The following is an 18,528-nucleotide window of genomic DNA, read 5'->3' on the forward strand; positions in this document are numbered from 1 at the left end:
CCTCATTTCCCGGAAAAAATAGCCCCAGGCTGATCTCCCTCACACAATTCCCTCCTTTCTTCTCTCGGATTGGCTGGTCAGGTACTGCCAGCCAATCACAGGAGTGGCTGTGTTTTCCCCACGCTGCTGAGGACTGTGGGAGGGGGAGGAGGAGCCAGGACTGCGTGTGAGTGAGAGAGAGCTGCCTCAGAGCAGCAGCCAGCAGAGCAGCACATGGCCTGACTTGCCACTGGTCTCAGCTTTCCTTGCCTCACACAAGCAGCTAGATTGTTCAGCTGAGTCACAGTCACTGGGGAGTGTATGGAGGAGTCACTTGCCAGCTGAGCCTGAGCCACGAGAGACAGAGCAACAGTCAGAGCAGCAGAGGACGACAGAGAGGCTGGAAATTTCTGCTGAGCCCAACCCCCAGGCAACTCGTGGAGAGCCAGGACTCCAGGAGAAGAGAGAGAACGAGACACAGCCAGACAAACTTCAAGAGACACTGCCCCAGCCCCCCAGGCAGCAGTCAGAAGTGTGGAGAGGAGTCCAGACGACTTGTCACAGCTTATTATGCTGTCACTGTGTGACAGCAAGGAGAAAGGAGCATCCAAATGACCTGACCCTGTCCAGCAGGTATGGTGGACACACACAGTCACTTTCTCTCTCTCTCTCCCCAAACCTCCATCAGCCCCTATCCTCCCTTTCAGACTTTTAAAGGGGAAACTAATCCGTTTGAATTAAATTTTATATTCACTTACCTGGGGCTTCTCCCAGCCCCCTGCAGCCGTCCTGTCCCACACCGGTCCTCAACAATCCTCTGTTCCCCACCGCGGGTTATTTTCGTTTTTCCTGACTGAGAATCAGCAGGCCACTGCGCCTGCGCAGCCCTGGCCACGCTTATCCTTCTTTGCGTTCCCCTTAAATTGCGGAGGAGAACGCGAAGGATACGCAGGCCAGGGCTGCGCAGGCATAGTGGCCCACTGACTCCAAGTCGGTAAAAACTAAACTAACCCGCAACGGGGTAATAGAGGACCATTGAGGACCGTCTGCAGGGGGCTGGTGGGAGGTGAGAGTCTCATTTTAGTTCAAACGGTTTAGGTACTTTTTTAAAGTGTACCTGAGATCTCAGAATAGGAAGATTTTATATTCACCCGGGGCTTCCTCCAGCCCCATAAGCACTGATGCGTCCCTCGCTGTCCTTCTGGGTGCCTCTGTTCAGCTGCAATCAGCCCAGGTAACTGGCTCAGTCGCATCAGTCGGGGTCTTCTGCGCATGTGCAGCCCCTCGGTTGTGAGCGCAGAAGAGCCGACTGATGCGACGGAGCCAGATTACCAGGGCTGATTGCGGCCAAACGGAGGCACTCGGGAGGATGTTGAGGGACGATTCGGTGCTCATGGGGCTGAAGGAAGCCCCGGGTGAGTATAAAATCTTTTTATTCCGAGTTTTCAGGTACACTTAAATGTACCAATTAATGATACAATTCTGTGGCTGATCGATCATTTCCACAGTAATCAGTCAGAAACAATTGGTCATGCCCATTAATGGCCAAATTCCTGCTAGCCAATTACCCTGGGATCAATCCGAAAAACAGGTCGATTCTATTAATCTGATCGACTTGGCTACCGGTAATTCGGCTGATAAAAGGGCACAACCGATCGATTATCATTGGAAATGATTGATCAGCTGTGGAATTGTATAATTAATGGGCACTTTTAAAGTGTGCCTGTAGGGGAAAAAAAGTGCCCCTTGGTGTATTTACCTCGTAAAGGGAAGCCTCTGGATCCTAATGGGGCTTCCCCTGTCCTCGGCAGGGGCGTTCCAGCGCTAGGACCCTCCAAGATCTCCTTCTTGACTGCTTGTTGGCATGTGTGCATGCGCACTAGCAGTTTCCCGCTCGGCTCACGCAGTAGAGCAGACCCGATCAGGCGTGGCTATTTTCGCCAGAGCCCAAGTGGGAAGCTGCCAATGCTCCTGCGCACAATGGCAACGTGGATTGTTTTTGTTTTCTTTTGTCCGGAGGTCCCAGCGCAGGATCAGGCTGCCTGAGGAGAAAGAAGGAAGCCTTAGGATTCAGAGGCCTTCCCTTCCAGAGGCAAGTACCACCTATGGCCACTTTATTTTACAGGGGTTCTTTAAACTTTTTAAAGGGATCCTAAAGGCAAGAAAAAAAATTAAGTTTCATTTATCTGGGATTTCTACCTAACCCCTGCAGCCATCCTGTGCCTTTGCCGGTCCTCAACTATCCTCCATCCCCCCCCCCCCCCCAAGGGTTAGTTTCATTTTTTGCCTGCTCAGGGTCAGCGGGCCATTGCGCCTGCACAGCTCTGTCCACGCGTATCCTTCTTCACATTCCCATCCACAATGGCGTCCTGCGCAGGATGCTATAGCAGACAGGAATGCGAAGGACCTGTTTGGACAGAGCTGTGCAGGCGCAGTGGCCCACCGACTCTGAATTGGCAAACACGAAACTGACCCACGGTGGGAAACCGGAGCATCAGTGAGTGGCTGGGCGGGCACAGGACAGCTGCAGGGGGCTGGTAGAAGCCCCAGGGATCCTTGCCTTTAGGATCCCTTTAACATTTGTTTCTATTTCTGTAAATATTCAACTTTCTTGTGCTATGTTTGAAAAAAGGTTGTAACAAACCCCTCCCACTTTTAGGCCACACCTCCAGGCCACACCCTAAAGCCGGTATTTTTTCAGGCAAAAGGTGGCAACCCTAGCAGTAATGCTTTGTGAATAGAGCCCATTGCCACCCGCAGAGCCTGAATTCACCACGATGGCCTTGTAGTAGTTGTTGTTGTCTTGCTGGGGATTGTGTGTGCCGTTGTGCGCGCATCCAAGCTTAAGTGACGGAGCTTAGCTCTGTCATAAATCTCCCAGCGTCGATTGCTGTTTATTTACATTGTGCACTGCTGCGATCTACGACAGCACTGTACTGGGGACAGCCGTGACACCTGGCTGTCCCCTAGAGAGGCTCAGAGCTATCTGCTCTCATAGGCTGATATCAGAGCTGATCGCTGTGATTGTGATCAGGGACACACAAAAGAAAAACCTGCTCATTTTTATCATACAAAAATGAATTAAATTAATAAAAGAAAAACTGCCTACAGCAGTGATCAGAGCCCACAAACAGAAATCTCTGGTGGGCAGAAAAGGTGTTTGTGTTTGAGGGGGGGGGGGTGATTAATTTGTGTGGCTCTGCAGCAATCCATTAAAGCTGCAGAACCCTAATTTGTATATTAAAAAAAAAAAAAAAGCCTGAGGTCCTTAAAGCGGATCCGAGATGAAAAACTAGCTATAACAGGTAACTTGTCTATATATCTTATCTAAAGTTTAGATGGTTTACACAGCAAAGCTAGCTGCAAACAGCTTTAATAGACTAGGGGCTTGATTCACAAAGCGGTGCTAACTGTTAGCACGCCTGTGAAGACCCCCTTAGCATGTCTAAACCAGCTTTTCGCACGCAAAACTTTACATGCGCGAAACTTTATGCGCATAAAACTACGTGCAGAGTGCTCCGCACAAAGTGCCCATTAAAGCCTATGGGACTTAGCGCGCGCATACGACTTTGCGCGTGCAAAACTTTGCACGCGGTACTTAGCACGCGATCTGATTGAGAAAACTGGTGCTAACCTACTTAGCACCCTGGTTAGCGCGCCTAAAGACTTTAGACGTGCTAAATAGGTTAGCACCGCTTTGTGAATCAAGCCCTATGATTATTTCTTTCTGTGATACAATGACAGCAGCCATGTTTGTAAACATTACACAGAGGCAGGCTTATCTGCATCTGAGCCATCAGCCTAATCCCCTCTCCTCCTCCCCTCTGCCTTTGAAATCAATGGCTAGTAACACCTCCCGCTCCTCCTGCCCAGATTGAGCTCCCATGAGCCCTTGCTACTGCTAAGGCTCTCTGAAAACCTGTGGGCGTGCCTTTTTTAGTTTATAGGGAATTGGAGTATTAAACCAAAAACAAAAAAGTATTTGGCTTCAGGAATGCCCTATAAACAATAGGAAAGGAACACAATTATGCAATGAGTAAAAGTTCTCCTCGGATCCACTTTAAAGGATACCACAACTGACATGTGACATAATGAGATAGACATGGGTATGTACAGTGCCTAGCACACAAATAACTATGCTGTGTTCCTTTTTTTCTTTCTCTGCCTGAAAGAGGTAAATATCAGGTATGTAAGTGGCTGACTCCGTCCTGACTCAGACAGGAAGTGATTACAGTGTGACCCTCACTGATAAGAAATTCCAACTATAAAACACTTTCCTAGAAGAAAATGGCTTCTGAGAGCAAGAAAGAGATAAAAAGAGGAATTTCTTATCAGTGAGGGACACACTGTAGTCACTTCCTGTCTGAGTCAGGACTGAGTCAGCCACTTACATACCTGATATTTACCTCTTTCAGGCAGAGAAAGAAAAAAAGGAACACAGCATAGTTATTTGTGTGCTAGGCACTGTACATACCCATGTCTATCTCATTATGTCACATGTCAGTTGTGGTATCCTTTAAGTGGTAAAACTTACTCAGTGTGGCCACACCCACTTCAGCTCACGGATAAAACCATCGCTGACAAAGTTTGTTTATGTTTCATTCCTACTTCAAGCCCATTCACACTGGCAAACGCAAAATGTTAGAGCCTTGAGCTAGCATTTTGTGTGGCTGATTTTTACTGTGATTAACTTGGTAAAATCTCTGTACACTCTCGTGATTTTTGAGCGATTGCGATTAGTGTTTTTTAGTATTGGCACTTGCGGCAGTTAGATCACTTCCATATAGTTAGCATTGTGCTTTAAATAGCAATATAGCTCGCTGGCAATTAGCAGCAATCTCCCCCGTGAGAACGGGCACTTATTTCTGATGGGAGTAGAGTGTTCTGTACATGCAGATAGGCACACACGGTATAACAACTCTTTACTGAAGGGAAACCTGCAGAGGTATACCATGCACAACATCAGGTAATACAGCTTACTTAGAACAAAGAGAGAATACAGAGTAAATACAAGAAATAACATTAAGATTACCATTTTACACAGTGACCTCTTGTAGTTGTTTTTACTATACTGCAGTTTAAGTTAATAGTGTTGTTAAGTCTCTAACAACCCTTCTCGACAGATTGGCCTCAAACTGCCAGCCCAATTTTCTTCATCCGTTCCAAGTGTCTTTGTGGGTAGAGACTTGAGAATGTCAGCTTTCATGTCTTCAGTTGGACAATAATGCAATTCAGCGTGTCTGTGTAAGGCTCTCAAGAAATGTATACTTCACATCTGTATGCTGGTTCTCAGATATAGGCTCAGTGCACACCATGCGGTTTTAGGAGCGATCCGCCAACCGCATTCGCCAGTGAAAACGCTTGGGTAATGTATTTCAATGAGATGGTGCACACCAGCTGTTTCAGGTTTTTAACAAACCGCAAACCTATCTCCTGCTGCATGTTTGCGGTTTGCAGAAGCGTTTCTGCCTTAAGTATAGGAAAATTGCAAACCGCTCTGAAAAAAACACTAGATCAGAGCAGTTTTCCAGGCGTTTTTGTTACAGCAGCTGTTCAGAAACAGCTTAACTGTACCAATATTTGTAATCTACTACACAAAAACGCTCCCAAAAACGCTAGGCATGTTTAGAAAACCTCTCTAAACATGCCTAGAATCGCTCTGAAATCTGCTTCAAAAACCTCTAGCGTTTTGCAGATCTGCTAGAGGTTTTTGGTGTGCACTGGGCCTTAGCCAAATTAGTTCTTGATTTGCTTGTGCAGCTGCTACATATTCAGCTTCAGTGGAAGACAGTGTTGGGCCCAGTGCATACCAAAACGCTAGTGTTTTTTTGGAGCTGATTTTAGAGCAATTCTAGGCATGTTAGAGAGGTTTTCTAAACCTGCCTAGCGTTTTTGGGAGCGTTTTTTGTGTAGCAGATTACAAATACTGTTACAGTAAAAGCTGTTACTGAACAGCTTCTGTAACAAATGCCGGGAAAACCCCTCTGATGTAGCTTTTTCCAGAGCGGTTTGCATTTTTTCCTATACTTGAGGCAGAAACGCTTCTGCAGCAGGAGGCACATTTGCAGTTTGTTAAAGAGTAACTGTCAGGCTGCAGAAGCTAATTTAAACCTCTAGTCTCCTGTGTTAAACAGTTTAGAAGGAAGCCAAAAAGACATTACTGAAGATAAAGATCTCTCTTACCTTTGATGTATGCTTATCAGCAAAGCTTAGAGCTAAGCTGGACGCAAGCCGCATAACATACTGCAAAGCATTCTGGGGCCCTCCCCTCGGCTGCTAAGGAGAAGACGGGATCAAGTTTCAGCAGCTTCTAAAACTCAGTCCAGCCACAGCACAGATAAATCTCGGGGCAGCGTACACTGCAGGAGTCCGCTATTGTTCCTAGCCACATGGCTCATTAATATTCACTGCAAACTAGTGTTATTCAGTATGAGCTGTTCTGTGATCAGAAGCAGGCAGGACATGACGACACATTTGGCTTCACAAACATGGAACCTGCCATGAGCTGTCAGGAGCATCATTCTCTGCATATACTATATACAAATTCTGTGAAATCCAAACGTGGACAGTGAAATGCATATGTAATGTAAGTACAGCCAATCTTTAGCTACTGATATATGTGTTTATTTTCTCTGAGACCCTATACCTAACAGCTCCTCTTTAAAAACCTGAAACCGCTGGTGTGCACCATCCCATTGAATTACATTAGCCAAGCGGTTACACTGGCGGATGCGGTCGGCAGATCGCTCCTAAAACCACTGTGTGCATTGGGCCTCACACTTGGCTGCTTTCTGCTTGCACAGTGGATTAGTCCATCACTGAATAGAAACCGATTACCACTGGTAGACTTTTGATCACTGGAATCGCCAGCCTAATCTGCAGCTACATTCCCAGTCAGACAATTCTTTCCAGTCAATGGTAAGTCTCAGTTTGAAGTGCATGGTGCCCTTCAATCAGCGTAGGACACAATTCCAGTCCATCTTGATTGATACACTTTTCTGCATAGGAATACTATTGCTCTAGCAATATCCGATCTTCCAATTGTGGCTATGTAGAGGCATTTTCCTACAGCTTTTCTGCACTGACAGTAGTTTGGTAGTAAATCACCTTTATTTTTCCTTCAGGTAATTTCTTTCTATTGGAGATAGAGAGCTGGCTTGGCATCCTTTATCCCTAAAGTTTCATCTTATAACTTTGGTCAAGAACTCCCATCTCCATCTCTCCCAAACAGTGGTGTAGATAGAGATCATGGAGAACCATAGCAAAACTTTCATGGAGCCCTCATATGTAGGCACTCCTAAAGAGACTCTGTAACAAAAAAAAAAGTTCCCCTGGGGAGTACTCGCCTCGGTAGGGGGAAGCCTCAGGGTCCGAATAAGGCTTCCCCCTCCGCTGTAGCTGCAGGCAGTCCAGCGCTGGCTCCCCCCAAAGCGACCCTGGCTCAACAAGCTAAATTTATTTACCTTCCCTGGCTCCAGCGGGTGGCACTATTGCGGCTCTCAGCACGGAGATAGGCGGAAATAGTCGATCTCTGTCGGGTCTGCTCTACTACGCAGGTGTAGGAGACTTGCGCCTGCGCAGTAAAGCTGGGCTGACAGCGATCAGCTATTTCCGCCTATCACCGAGCAGAGAGCTAATACTGCGCCTGCGCTGGAGCCGGGAAGGTAAATATTTACATCCCCGCTGTCCATAGGGGCACAGTGAGACTGCAGTGTCCCACAGGAGGAGGGTGGAAGCCTCGATGGGATCCGGAGGCTTCCCCTATCCGAGGTGAATACCCCCCAGGGGAACTTTATTTTTTTTTTTCTTTTTCCTTCTCCAGGTTTTCTTTAAGCAATGCCACCTGCCCCCTACCCTATGGAAAATGCATTATTTGGGCAATTTAAATTCTCATGCAATCTACACTGCGTAGTCCACGGGCAGTAAGGCAAAGTCAGAGGGTAGAGAAACGTAAAAGTTTATGTTGAATTCATTAAGTACCACATGGGCCACCTGTGCTCCAGGGCCCCATAGCAGCTGCTGTGGCCATTTCTACGCCCTTGCTCTCAATTGGCATACCAAGGAAATGCATCACATTACCTAGATCTTTTTGTTTCAGAGTTCCTATTTAGAATTTCTAAAACTCTGAAATGATCCCCCTTCTTGCTTGTAACGTAGTATCAGCTCATCCACATATATTAGTACAGAGATTCATCTGCCATTTTTCTTCTTTGTGTAGCCAGGGGTCTGCTTTACTTCTTTGAAAGTTCTCTTTTGTGAGCACATCATTTGATTTTCATGTTCCACGCTCTAGCTTTGTTTGAGACCATAGATTCCTCTCTAAAGCTTGCATGCTAGATATGGCTTTTGTGAGCCCACAAATCCTTTTGGTTGTTCCATGTAGATCTCTTCTGGTGTTGACTCGATGTTTAAGAAGGCTGTTTTGATATCAGTGTCGTGCGTGCATTTTCTTTGTTACTGCAACAGTGAGCAATGTTCTGATTGTGGTGTGCTCAACCACTGGAGCAAATATCTAGTCATAGTCTTCTCCATATTTTTGAGAATATTGCTTGGCTACTATTCTTGCTTTGTATCTCTAAAGTGTACCATCAGTGTTCTACTTTAAAGTCCACTTAGTCTATAGCTTTTGTTTGCCGGTAGTTCTGTAGCTAGTTAGTAGTTCTGTAGTTAGTTACCAGGCTTGGTTATTTACCAGAGACTTTCTTCTTCAGCTGCCTTTATCCACATGTCTTCCCTTTCTGGGAGATAAGCTATGTCATCCCAGGATGGTTCATGCTTGTGGGCTATATTCCCCTTCTATGAAAGTCTGATAGGTGGTTTTTCCTTCTATTTTAACTCGTGGAGCACCTTGATTCAGTCTCTCTCTCTCTCTCTCTCTCCCTCTCCCTCTCCCTCTCCCTCTCCCTCTCCCTCTCCCTCTCCCTCTCCCTCTCCCTCTCCCTCTCCCTCTCCCTCTCCCTCTCCCTCTCCCTCTCCCTCTCCCTCTCCCTCTCCCTCTCCCTCTCCCTCTCTCTCTCTCTCTCTCTCTCTCTCTCTCTCTCTCTCTCTCTCTCTCTCTCTCTCCTTCAACTTCCTGTTCTGTTGGTGTACTGGTTAACTGCTCAGGACCATTGTTCATTTCGATTATTAATTCATCACTGTTTCTCAGGTTTCATCCATTCAGTTCTTGTATGCTGTCAGGGTGTCTGTGACCTAGGCATCTGTGCCACACATGACTGCCATTATTATAGCCAAGTGTGCAAAGATTCGCTTGCTCCTCAACTGTATCAAGTTCATGTAGGTTCTTGCCCACGCTGGCTGTTGCATCCACTTCTTCTTCTCTGTGTTGGATAGTACAATTGTCCCCTTGGAATTTTGTGATCAATCCTTTGCTTGTCCACCATCTAATTTGGGAACATATGACAGATCTGTCACTAGTACAACTAGACTTTGAACATCTGTGTTGTGACCTATCTTACCATGACCAATGCCATCAGCAAGATGGCTAAGTCTATTTATCGTTTAGATCAAGTTCTGCAAAGAGATGTGAAGCTATATACCACTTCTGGCCTTCTGGAGTGCCTGTCACTTTAAACATTCCTTGCCACTGGTCTCTTATCATTTACTATAGCTGTCACTGACTGTTTAGAGTTTCTTGTGGGCTGAATTTACCATAAGGCACTGTAGGCATGTGCCTACAGGCGCCTGATGCTGGAAAGGTGGCTCGCCTCCCTAGGCAGAGGCACGTTAGTATATGCGAGGGGAAACTTTTCAAGATGGGTGGTGACCATGATGGCCATTTTTAAATCCAACTTTTGTTTTTTCAATAGGAAAAGGGTCATGTTAGACATCAAACTTATTGGGAATTTCACAAGAAAAACAATGGTGTTGTCAATGCAACCCTCTTCTCCCACTCTTCGCACACTGATAGCAACACCGCAGGAGAAATGCTAGCACAGGCTTCCAGTATCCGTAGTTTCAGGTGCCGCACATCACGTATCTTCACAGTACAGACAATTGTCTTCAGATGACCCCAAAGATAAAGGTCTTTAAGGGGGTTCAGATCGATAGAACTTAGGGGCCATTCAACTGGCCCACGACGACCAATCCACTTTCTAGGAAACTTTTTATCTAGGAATGCTCGGACCTGACACCCATAATGTGGTGGTGCACCATCTTGCTAGAAAAACTCAGGGAATGTGCCAGCTTCAGTGCATAAAGAGGGAAACACATCATCATGTAGCAAATTTGCATATCCAGTGGCCTTGAGGTTTCCATTGATGAAGAATGGCCCCACTATCTCTGTACCCCATATACCATACCATTGCCTCATCACTGAACAAAATCTTCTGTGTAAACTGAGGGTCCTGTTCAGGGGTTGAGTCGGGCGTGGACGAAGTCCACCTACTCTTTTCCTCAGAGTGGACGTCGTCCACCCAAGCATGGAAACAGTGGAGGGTAGGCAGTGCAGTGGAGGAGGAGTAGTGGGCACAGCGGTGCCCCCCCCCCTATACCTTGGGGCTCCTCCTCCCTCGCTCTCACCTCCAGAACTAAATATTTGTGGTGGCTGGCAGTGGGCATCAGTGGGCGGGGACTTGCCGCCTCCTCGTTCCAAGCGCCGGGAGAAGATGTACAAGCTGCTGCTCTGGTCTAGACCAGACTAGCTGCAATGCAGAGCTTTGCTGCCAGCCGCCGCAAAGGTTTAGTTCTGGAGGGGAGAGCGAGGGAAGGGGATCCACAAGGTGAGAGAAGGGGGGGGGGGGGGACGTCTCCTCCACTGCGCTGCCTATCCTCCTGGGGACACCTATAGACCTGGCTATACTGGGGGCAGCTATACACCTGGCTACCTATTCTGGGGACAACTATACACTTGGCTACTTATACTGGGGACACCGATAGACTTGACTAGCTATACTGGGCTATTTTGGGAAACCGCTGCTGCCAAATTACGTGTATTTTTGGTGAAATGCTATCAGATTGCATCTCTTTTTGGGGGATGCACTACGGCAGAACTCAAACTTCCCCGGCAGACCTTTTACACCACTGCTAAGGTCATGTACATCTGGCCCCACCCGTGACCACGCCCTTTTTTTTGGCGCGTGGTGCAGGGGGTGGACTCTCCTCTTTTCTCAGGACTAGACTCCTGGTCCAATTTTTGTTTTGCCCATTCTGCAAATTCAGTGCGCCGATATGGGTCATCCTCGTTGAGATGCTGCAGAAGCTGGAGTTTGTAGGGGTGCCATTTATGAGTAGCTAATATCCGCCGAAGGGATGTTCGACTAAGTGACATGCGGCGAGTGCTACGCTGTGGGCTCTTGCTGAATGAAGCTAGGACAGCCACTGATGTTTCACTGTAGCATGGGAGATGAGTAGTCTTGTAGGGTGTCTTGCATTGAAATCTGCTGCAATAACCCGGTTACTGCGTTCACCAGACATCAACACAATTTCTATCCGCTCCTCACGTGTTAATCTCGGTGACATGTCAATGGCTGTAAACAAAAATAAACTTTGTAAGTCATGAAAGTATAAAGTTGCGTTAAAACCAAGCCCACCATGTTTTTTTCTTGGGAAATTCCCAATAAGTTTGATGTGTCACATAACTTTCTTCCTATTGAAAAAACAAGTCGGATTCAAAATGGCCACCATGGTCACCACCATCTTGAAAAGTTTCCCCTTCACATATACTAATGTGCCACAAACTGGAAGTTAACCTTTTCACCTCCCCCAGCACGAGTATCTACGTCTCTGTATGTACACAAATACAAACAAATATAAACAGATGGTTCTGTTTCTATTTTTAGAACACACTGACTCTATATCTCCATCTTGTGGCCAAAAAGTAAAACCACATCCAAATACCTTTATTATACACCTTCCCATAGAAATATGAAATACATGTTAATTATTTTTAAAAACCCTTGGAGGTGAAAGGGTTAATTAATATCACCAACAATTCCCACTTTATTAAGGTGTATCCATATAAATGGCCCACTCTGCAGAGTGAATACAGGAAATAACAATCCCATAAAGATTGTATTTAACACACAGTGACATTTTGTGGTTTTACTATGCTGCAGTTTTTAAGGTAATAGTGTTGTTAAATCTCTAACACTACTATATACCCTTTTTTTTTTTTTTTTTTCCCCAGCAATGGCGTTTGCTAATGTCAGCGAGGAAGAGCTGAGCTGCTCCATCTGCCTGAATGTCTACCAGGACCCTGTTATGCTCCAATGTGCCCACAACTTCTGCAGCGGCTGTATTGGAGATGTGCTGGATGCACAAGAAGGATCTGGCTATTATTCCTGTCCTCAATGCCGTATGGAGTTTGCAGAGCGTCCTGCACTGCACAGAAACATCACTTTAAAGAACATTGCAGAGAGTCTCCAGCCTAATATTCCAGAGCAGGAGATACGTGGAATCCTGTGTAATTACTGCATTAACTCTTTAATGCCTGCTGTAAAGACGTGTGCATTGTGAAGCTTCTCTGTGTGAGGGTCATGTGAAAGTCCACAATAAAGCAGCAGAACATGTACTGATAGAGCCGACCACTTGCCTGGAGAACAGAAAGTGTTCCGCCCACAAGAAGATCTTGGAGTATTACTGCAATGAGGATTCTGTGTGCATCTGTGTGTCTTGCAGGCTGGATGGAGAACATAAGGGGCATCTGGTGGAGTCCATAAATGATGCTTCTGTGAAGAAGAGACAGAAGTTGAAAAACAATCTTGATGGGTTGTCCTCACAAAAAGCACAGGCCAAGAGTCATATCCAGTTGCTTCTTGATCATGAGAATACAATGAAGGAGGAGGCTACTTTTGTAAGGCAGACAATCGCCACCTTGTTCATTGAGATCAGGGGAAAGTTGGATGCTCTGGAGCAGAAAATCCTTCATGAAACTTATCTACAGGAAGGGCTGGTCTCCAGCTCTGTATCTGATCTTATCAAACATCTGGAAACAGAAGTGGACAAATTCTCCAAGACGATAATGAAAGTGGAGAAGCTTTGCAGTATGACAGATCCATTAAATGTATTGCAGGAACATGGAGAAGACAATGACCCTATAGCAGAGGAACATCAGGAGTTAGATGGGGCAGCAACTGGTGTGAAACCTTTCCATCAAGAAGAGACTTTTATAACATTGCTGCATGGCCTGTCCCATATAATGAGCGAGGTTAGTATAGATATGTTTGCCCAGACTGATACAGACATTGTACTAGACAGAGATACAGCTGGAAACACAGTGACCATCTCAGAGGATCTGAAAACTGTCTCTTATGCAAAGCAGCTTAATAATTATCCAGAGAATGCGGCACGATTCATAAATAATCAGGTTTTAAGTAAAACTGTTTTTTCATCGGGGCGACATTACTGGGAAGTGGAAACAGGTAAAACAGGGATTTGTAGGATGGGTGTCGCTTATTCCAGCATAGACAGAAGAGGAGATCAGAGAACTATTGGGAAAAATAGGAAGTCTTGGTGTTTGCGATGCTCTGGAAACCTGCTCAGTGTTCTCCATAACAATGAGGAGATCAGTGTTGCTGCACCGGCCTGCACACCCAGTTTTGGTGTATATTTGGATTATGAGGCTGGGCGACTATCGTTTTATGAGCTGTGTGATCCCATCAGACATATCCACACCTTCACCACCACCTTCACTGAGCCCCTTCATGCTGCATTTTTAATATACAGAAGCTTTGCCAGAATCAAGGACTTTAAATGAATAATCAGGCCTAGCACTATGTCCCCCATCCAGTGGCATAGCTACAAACCTCGGGGCCCCGATGGGGAATTTGGACCCCCCCCCACCCTACATTAACTAGCCAGGAGTAGGTGCTTCCAGTATAGGTAGCCAGGAATAGCTACCTCAGTATAGTTGGCCAGTATTAGGTGCCTCTGTGTAGGTAGCCAGCCAGGGGGACGCAGCAGCACGGACCAGCAGCCATCAGATACTGGCTTTGCCATGATCCATGCGCTACATCTACAAACATCTTCGTTCCATCTCACAGTAAGGGTGCCCCCCCTCAGTGGCAGCACGTAGGGAGGGTGGGGAGACGAAAGGGCCCCAGCGGACGACTGCTGCGACCCTGGCCCCTATGCCCCTGCCCCCACACCGTTCTAAAGTAATTTAACTAATTAAGTAAACATCAGAAGAAATTTTCTAGTAACTTGTACCAATATGATGCTAGTGTGGCTTTATCACACTGTTACTCTACTTTTACGGATTGGACACACTGCAGAGTGCTTTTCAAACAGTTTACTTTTTTAAAAAGGAATGTACATCCATTGATTTGCATTAAAATCGTAGTTAAATTGCAGTGATCCCAATTTAACAAAAATCCTGATGGGGCAACTTTGCAATTTTACTGAAATTTTAATGCAATCCAATGGTACGTGGTTTAAAACAAAAATGGATTGAAAAGCGCTCAGCAGTGTGTATCTGTCTTAAGAGTAAATGCAACCTCTGTGTTATGTCTGCTGTTAGCTGGTAAAATATGCATCCTTTGCCTGAGTTTAGAGCTGGATTAAGACCAAGCAGGGCCCTAGGCAGGGTGGCATATATGGGCCCCCTAAACATATACATGTAATAAGTGCATTTTTTTTTTTGTGGGGGGGCAGATTGATCCCCCTCTTACGTTTCCTGATGGTTAGTCAGTCAGCCGCCAAATCACTAGATGTGTGGTCACCTTAGGACCATGCAAACCACACTTAGACTAGATCACAGTAGGTCATAAAGGCAGTTTAGGGTACTGGAAATGTGATACTCACAGACAGTAGTAAGCTGTTTGGGAAATACCTCCTCTAAGCACTTAAAGAGACACTGAAGCGAAAAAGAATTATGATATTATGATTTGTATGTGTAGTAAAGCTAAGAAATAAAACATTAAGATCAGATACATCAGTCTAATTGTTTCCAGTACAGGAGAAGCTAAGAAACTCCAGTTGTTATCTCTATGCAAAAAAGCCATTAATCTCTATGACCAAGTTAGTCATGGAGAGGGCTGTTATCTGACTTTTATTATCTCAACTGTTTTCTTTTTATCTGCTAGAGGAGAAGTCATTACTTCAGACTGCTCTGAAAGACTCATTTTGAAAGCTTAGTGTTGTGTAATCTGCACATATTAGAGAATGATGCAATGTTAGAAAAAACACTATATACCTGAAAATAAAAGTGAGAATATTTTCTTTGCTGCTAATCTTCTAGTAATTATTCATAGTACACAACCAATTCATTATATCCTTTTTTTTTCCGCTTCAGTGTCTCTTTAAGTGGGCTTTAAAGTCTTTAACCAGTTCGGCCTATCTGGACGAGCTTCCTCGTCCAGATAGGCACTGGTGCTGCCGCCGGCTCGTGCGCGCGATCGGGCGCGCCCCCGCGCGCGCTCCCGCTGCCCGCCGCTAGCCCCCCGATCAGTGAATGGGAATATAATTCCCATTCACCGATCTAACTTCCCCGCAGAAATACCGACGCTTTCTCTCCAGAGAGCGCGGTATTTCTGCCCCCAGGAAACAACTTCTCAGCATTTTAGTTCCTAGATGCGAGCTGGTTCGCATCTAGGAATTTTTTCACTGTGGCCATCTTGTGGCCAAATAGTAAACTGCACCCACATACATTTTTGATAAAAAAAAAACATTATTTTACATTTAAAATTAGCAGTTTCCCTCCCACACCAAAAATTACCCACATACACTTTTTTTATTTAAAAAAAAAAAAAAACAACAATTAAAAAAAAAAAAAAAACAACATAAATAGTTACCCAAGGGTCTGAACTTTTTAAATATGCATGTCAAGAGAATATGTTATTATATTATTTAAAATTATAAGCTTATAAATAGTGATGGACGCAAATTGAAAAAATGCACCTTTATTTCTAAATGAAATATCGGCACCATAAATTGTGATAGGGACATCGTTTAAATGGTATAATAAGCGGGACAGATGGGCAAATAAAATACATGCGTTTTAATTACGGTAGCGTATATTAATTTCAAACTATAATGGCCAAAAACTGAGAAATAATGAATTTCTTCCGTTTTTTTTCTTATTCTTCCTGTTAAAATGCATTTACAGTAAAGTGGCTCTTAGCAAAATGTATCACCCACAGAAAGCCTAATTGGTGGCGGAAAAAACGAGCTATAGATCAATTCATTGTGATAAGTAGCAATAAAGTTATAGGCGAATGAATGGGAGGTGAACGTTGCTCGGATGCATGAGATTTTCGGACCGCGGCGCTGAACCGGTTAATTGCTCCCTCACCGCCAGACCTCAAGATCCGCGCGGCCACCCGGGGGGTAGTGCAGGACAAGATGCAATTGTGTGGAAGCTGCCAATCCTCTTGGTCATCCATAAGAAACTGAGCGCCAGGCAGCAGCGACTTCCTCTTGCACTGACTTCAGCGCTGCCCCATAGAGACAGACCCGCAGCTACCTGGTGCCCAGCATCAGTGAACAGCTCCTGCGTTTTATGAAGTGTAACTTCCTGTGTGCTAATGATGGAGCTGCAGCCGTTCGCTTCCTCTGCGCTGTACTTGTTGCCGGGCCCCACGTAGCCGCTGGGAGCTGCGGGTCGGTCTCTTATCGGGGAGCACTGAAGTCAGTGCGAGAGGAAGTTGCTGCTGCCTGGCGCTCAGTTTCTTCTGGATGACCATGGGGATTGGCAAAATGGCAACTTCAACACACTTGCATCTTGTCCTGCCCCAGTAGATGCAAATAACTTCGAGTTGATGCAAAATGTATGCAGGTTGCAAATAAACCTATCAAATTTTACCTCAGCAGGATTTGAATGGTTCATTTTTAACAACAACAAATAACATTTGTAGAGCGCTTTTCTCCCATAGGACTCAAAGCGCAGAAGCATGGCTCAGACCATTGTGGTACAGAGGAAGAATTTTATAAGTCCGGAAATGCCAGGCTAAACAGGTGGCTTTTCAGTCTGGATTTGAATAGCTCCAGGGATGGTGCTGTCTTTACTGGGTGTGGCAGGGAATTCCAAAGAGTAGGGGCAGCATGACAGAAGGCTCTATCTCCAGATTTTTTGAGGTGCACTCTGGGAGTGACCAAGTTTATAGAACTAGCTGATCTGATGTTGAGAGGTGTGGTGCAGCTTCAGCAAGTCCTTCATGTATCCAGGGCCCAGATTGTGCAGGGATTTGAATGTCAGCAGTCCAATCTTGAAGAGTATTCTCCATTCTACTGGTAGCCAGTGCAGTGAGCGAAGGATCGGTGTAATGTGACAGTGGCGAGGCTGGTTTGTTAGCAATCTGGCAGCAGCATTCTGCACTAATTGCAGGCGACGCAGGTCCTTTTTGGGGAGGCCAGCATTGCAGTAATCCAGCCGTGATGTGATGAAGGCGTGAACTAGGGTTGGAAGATCCTCTGGGGGAATCAGATGTTTAATCTTTGCAATGTTCTTCAGATGTTTAATCTTTGCAATGTTCTTCAGATGAAAGTAGGAAGATTTAACTACAGATGAAATTTGGTTTCTGAAACTTAAATCCCCATCGATTAGTACGCCAAGGCTGCGCACAAGGTTGGAGCTGTTTATGTCTGTTTTGATGGCGAGCACTGGCTTTGGACAAAGAGGACCTCAGTTTTGTCAGCATTCAGTTTCAACCAGTTATCATTCATCCATGCCTGTAGCTCAGCTAAGCAAGAGTTTATTTTTGGAGTAGGGTCTGTTCCACCAGGTTTGAAGGACAGGTATAGCTGTGTGTCATCGGCGTAGCAGTGGTACGTCAGGCCATTTTCAAGCTGCACAAATTCTCACTGGGCCCTAGGCAAGTGCTTGTGTTGCCTGGTGGTTAATCCGGCCCTGCCTGAGTCCTATCAGGAGGATATAGTGTGACTGAAAGGTTAGGGAATTGGGGGGTTTATGGTAGTTCCATGCAGCACCCACAGCAAGAATCCTCACCATTCCAAAACAGACATTGATTTTAGTAGACAAATAAAGGTTCTCATTGTGTGGCATCACATGACTGCATAACACAGACTCTAGCTCACTAACCTTTTAATCAATATCCACTATGTTCTGATATGTTCCAGGCAAGAGCTGCACATGCTGCCTTTTGTCACATTTTGGAAAAAAAAAATCCACTCTGAGCAAGTTACATTTGTTCCCCAGCCTTTAGTAAACTGCACCCTCTTGTGTTCACAAGCAGAATTGCTGCTGGCAATCTTCAAACGCAGATCATTAGGGAACCGGACGTGAGAGGAATATTGAGTAAATACACATGTATTTCTGTTTAAACAATACCAGGCTGTTCTGCTGATCCTCTGCCTCTCACTTTAGCCATAGATCCTGAACAAGTATGCAGATCTTGATTTGCTGCTTGCTTGTTTCAGGGGTGTGATTCAGACACTACTGTAGCCACAGGGATCTGCAGGAGGCCAGGTAACTGGTATTGTTTTGAAAGGAAATAAATATGGCAGCCTCCATATAGCTCACTTCAGGTTCTCTATAAGTGATATAACGGGGGCAGGGGAAATATTTTCATTTAAAGGACCACTATCACTGAAAAAAATGTAAAATACATGTAAACACATACATTTTTTCCAGAGCTATAAATTACTTTCCTC

The 18,528-nt window shown here is 45.4% G+C and overlaps 2 protein-coding genes across 3 annotated transcripts in view; both read left to right on the top strand.

The window, feature by feature from the left end:
* The first annotated feature begins 164 nt into the window (after positions 1-164).
* LOC137521788 (E3 ubiquitin/ISG15 ligase TRIM25-like) overlaps positions 165-18,528 on the top strand; it is a 52,963-nt gene continuing 34,599 nt past the window's right edge. The window contains exons 1-2 of one of the 2 annotated variants that reach the window (XM_068241521.1): positions 165-612; positions 12,107-13,126. The gene's annotated coding sequence lies outside the window, so the exon portion shown is untranslated. The remainder of the gene's footprint in view (positions 613-12,106; positions 13,127-18,528) is intronic. The other variant, XM_068241522.1, reaches the window with a different exon arrangement.
* LOC137522216 (E3 ubiquitin/ISG15 ligase TRIM25-like) lies at positions 12,109-13,675 on the top strand. Its single transcript, XM_068242247.1, has 2 exons — positions 12,109-12,382; positions 12,438-13,675. Exons 1-2 carry the CDS (start codon positions 12,109-12,111, stop codon positions 13,673-13,675), a joined length of 1,512 nt encoding a protein of 503 aa, XP_068098348.1.

Source organism: Hyperolius riggenbachi, chromosome 6, assembly GCF_040937935.1.
Source record: "Hyperolius riggenbachi isolate aHypRig1 chromosome 6, aHypRig1.pri, whole genome shotgun sequence".
Classification (NCBI taxonomy): Eukaryota; Metazoa; Chordata; class Amphibia; order Anura; family Hyperoliidae; genus Hyperolius; species Hyperolius riggenbachi.

Coding starts and splice junctions, on each gene's coding strand:
- LOC137522216 (XM_068242247.1), top strand. CDS start 12,109: ATGGCGTTTGCTAATGTCAGCGAGGAAGAGCTGAGCTGCTCCATCTGC. Junction 12,383..12,437: donor GGAGATACGTGGAATCCTGT/GTAATTACTGCA, acceptor TGCATTGTGAAG/CTTCTCTGTGTGAGGGTCAT.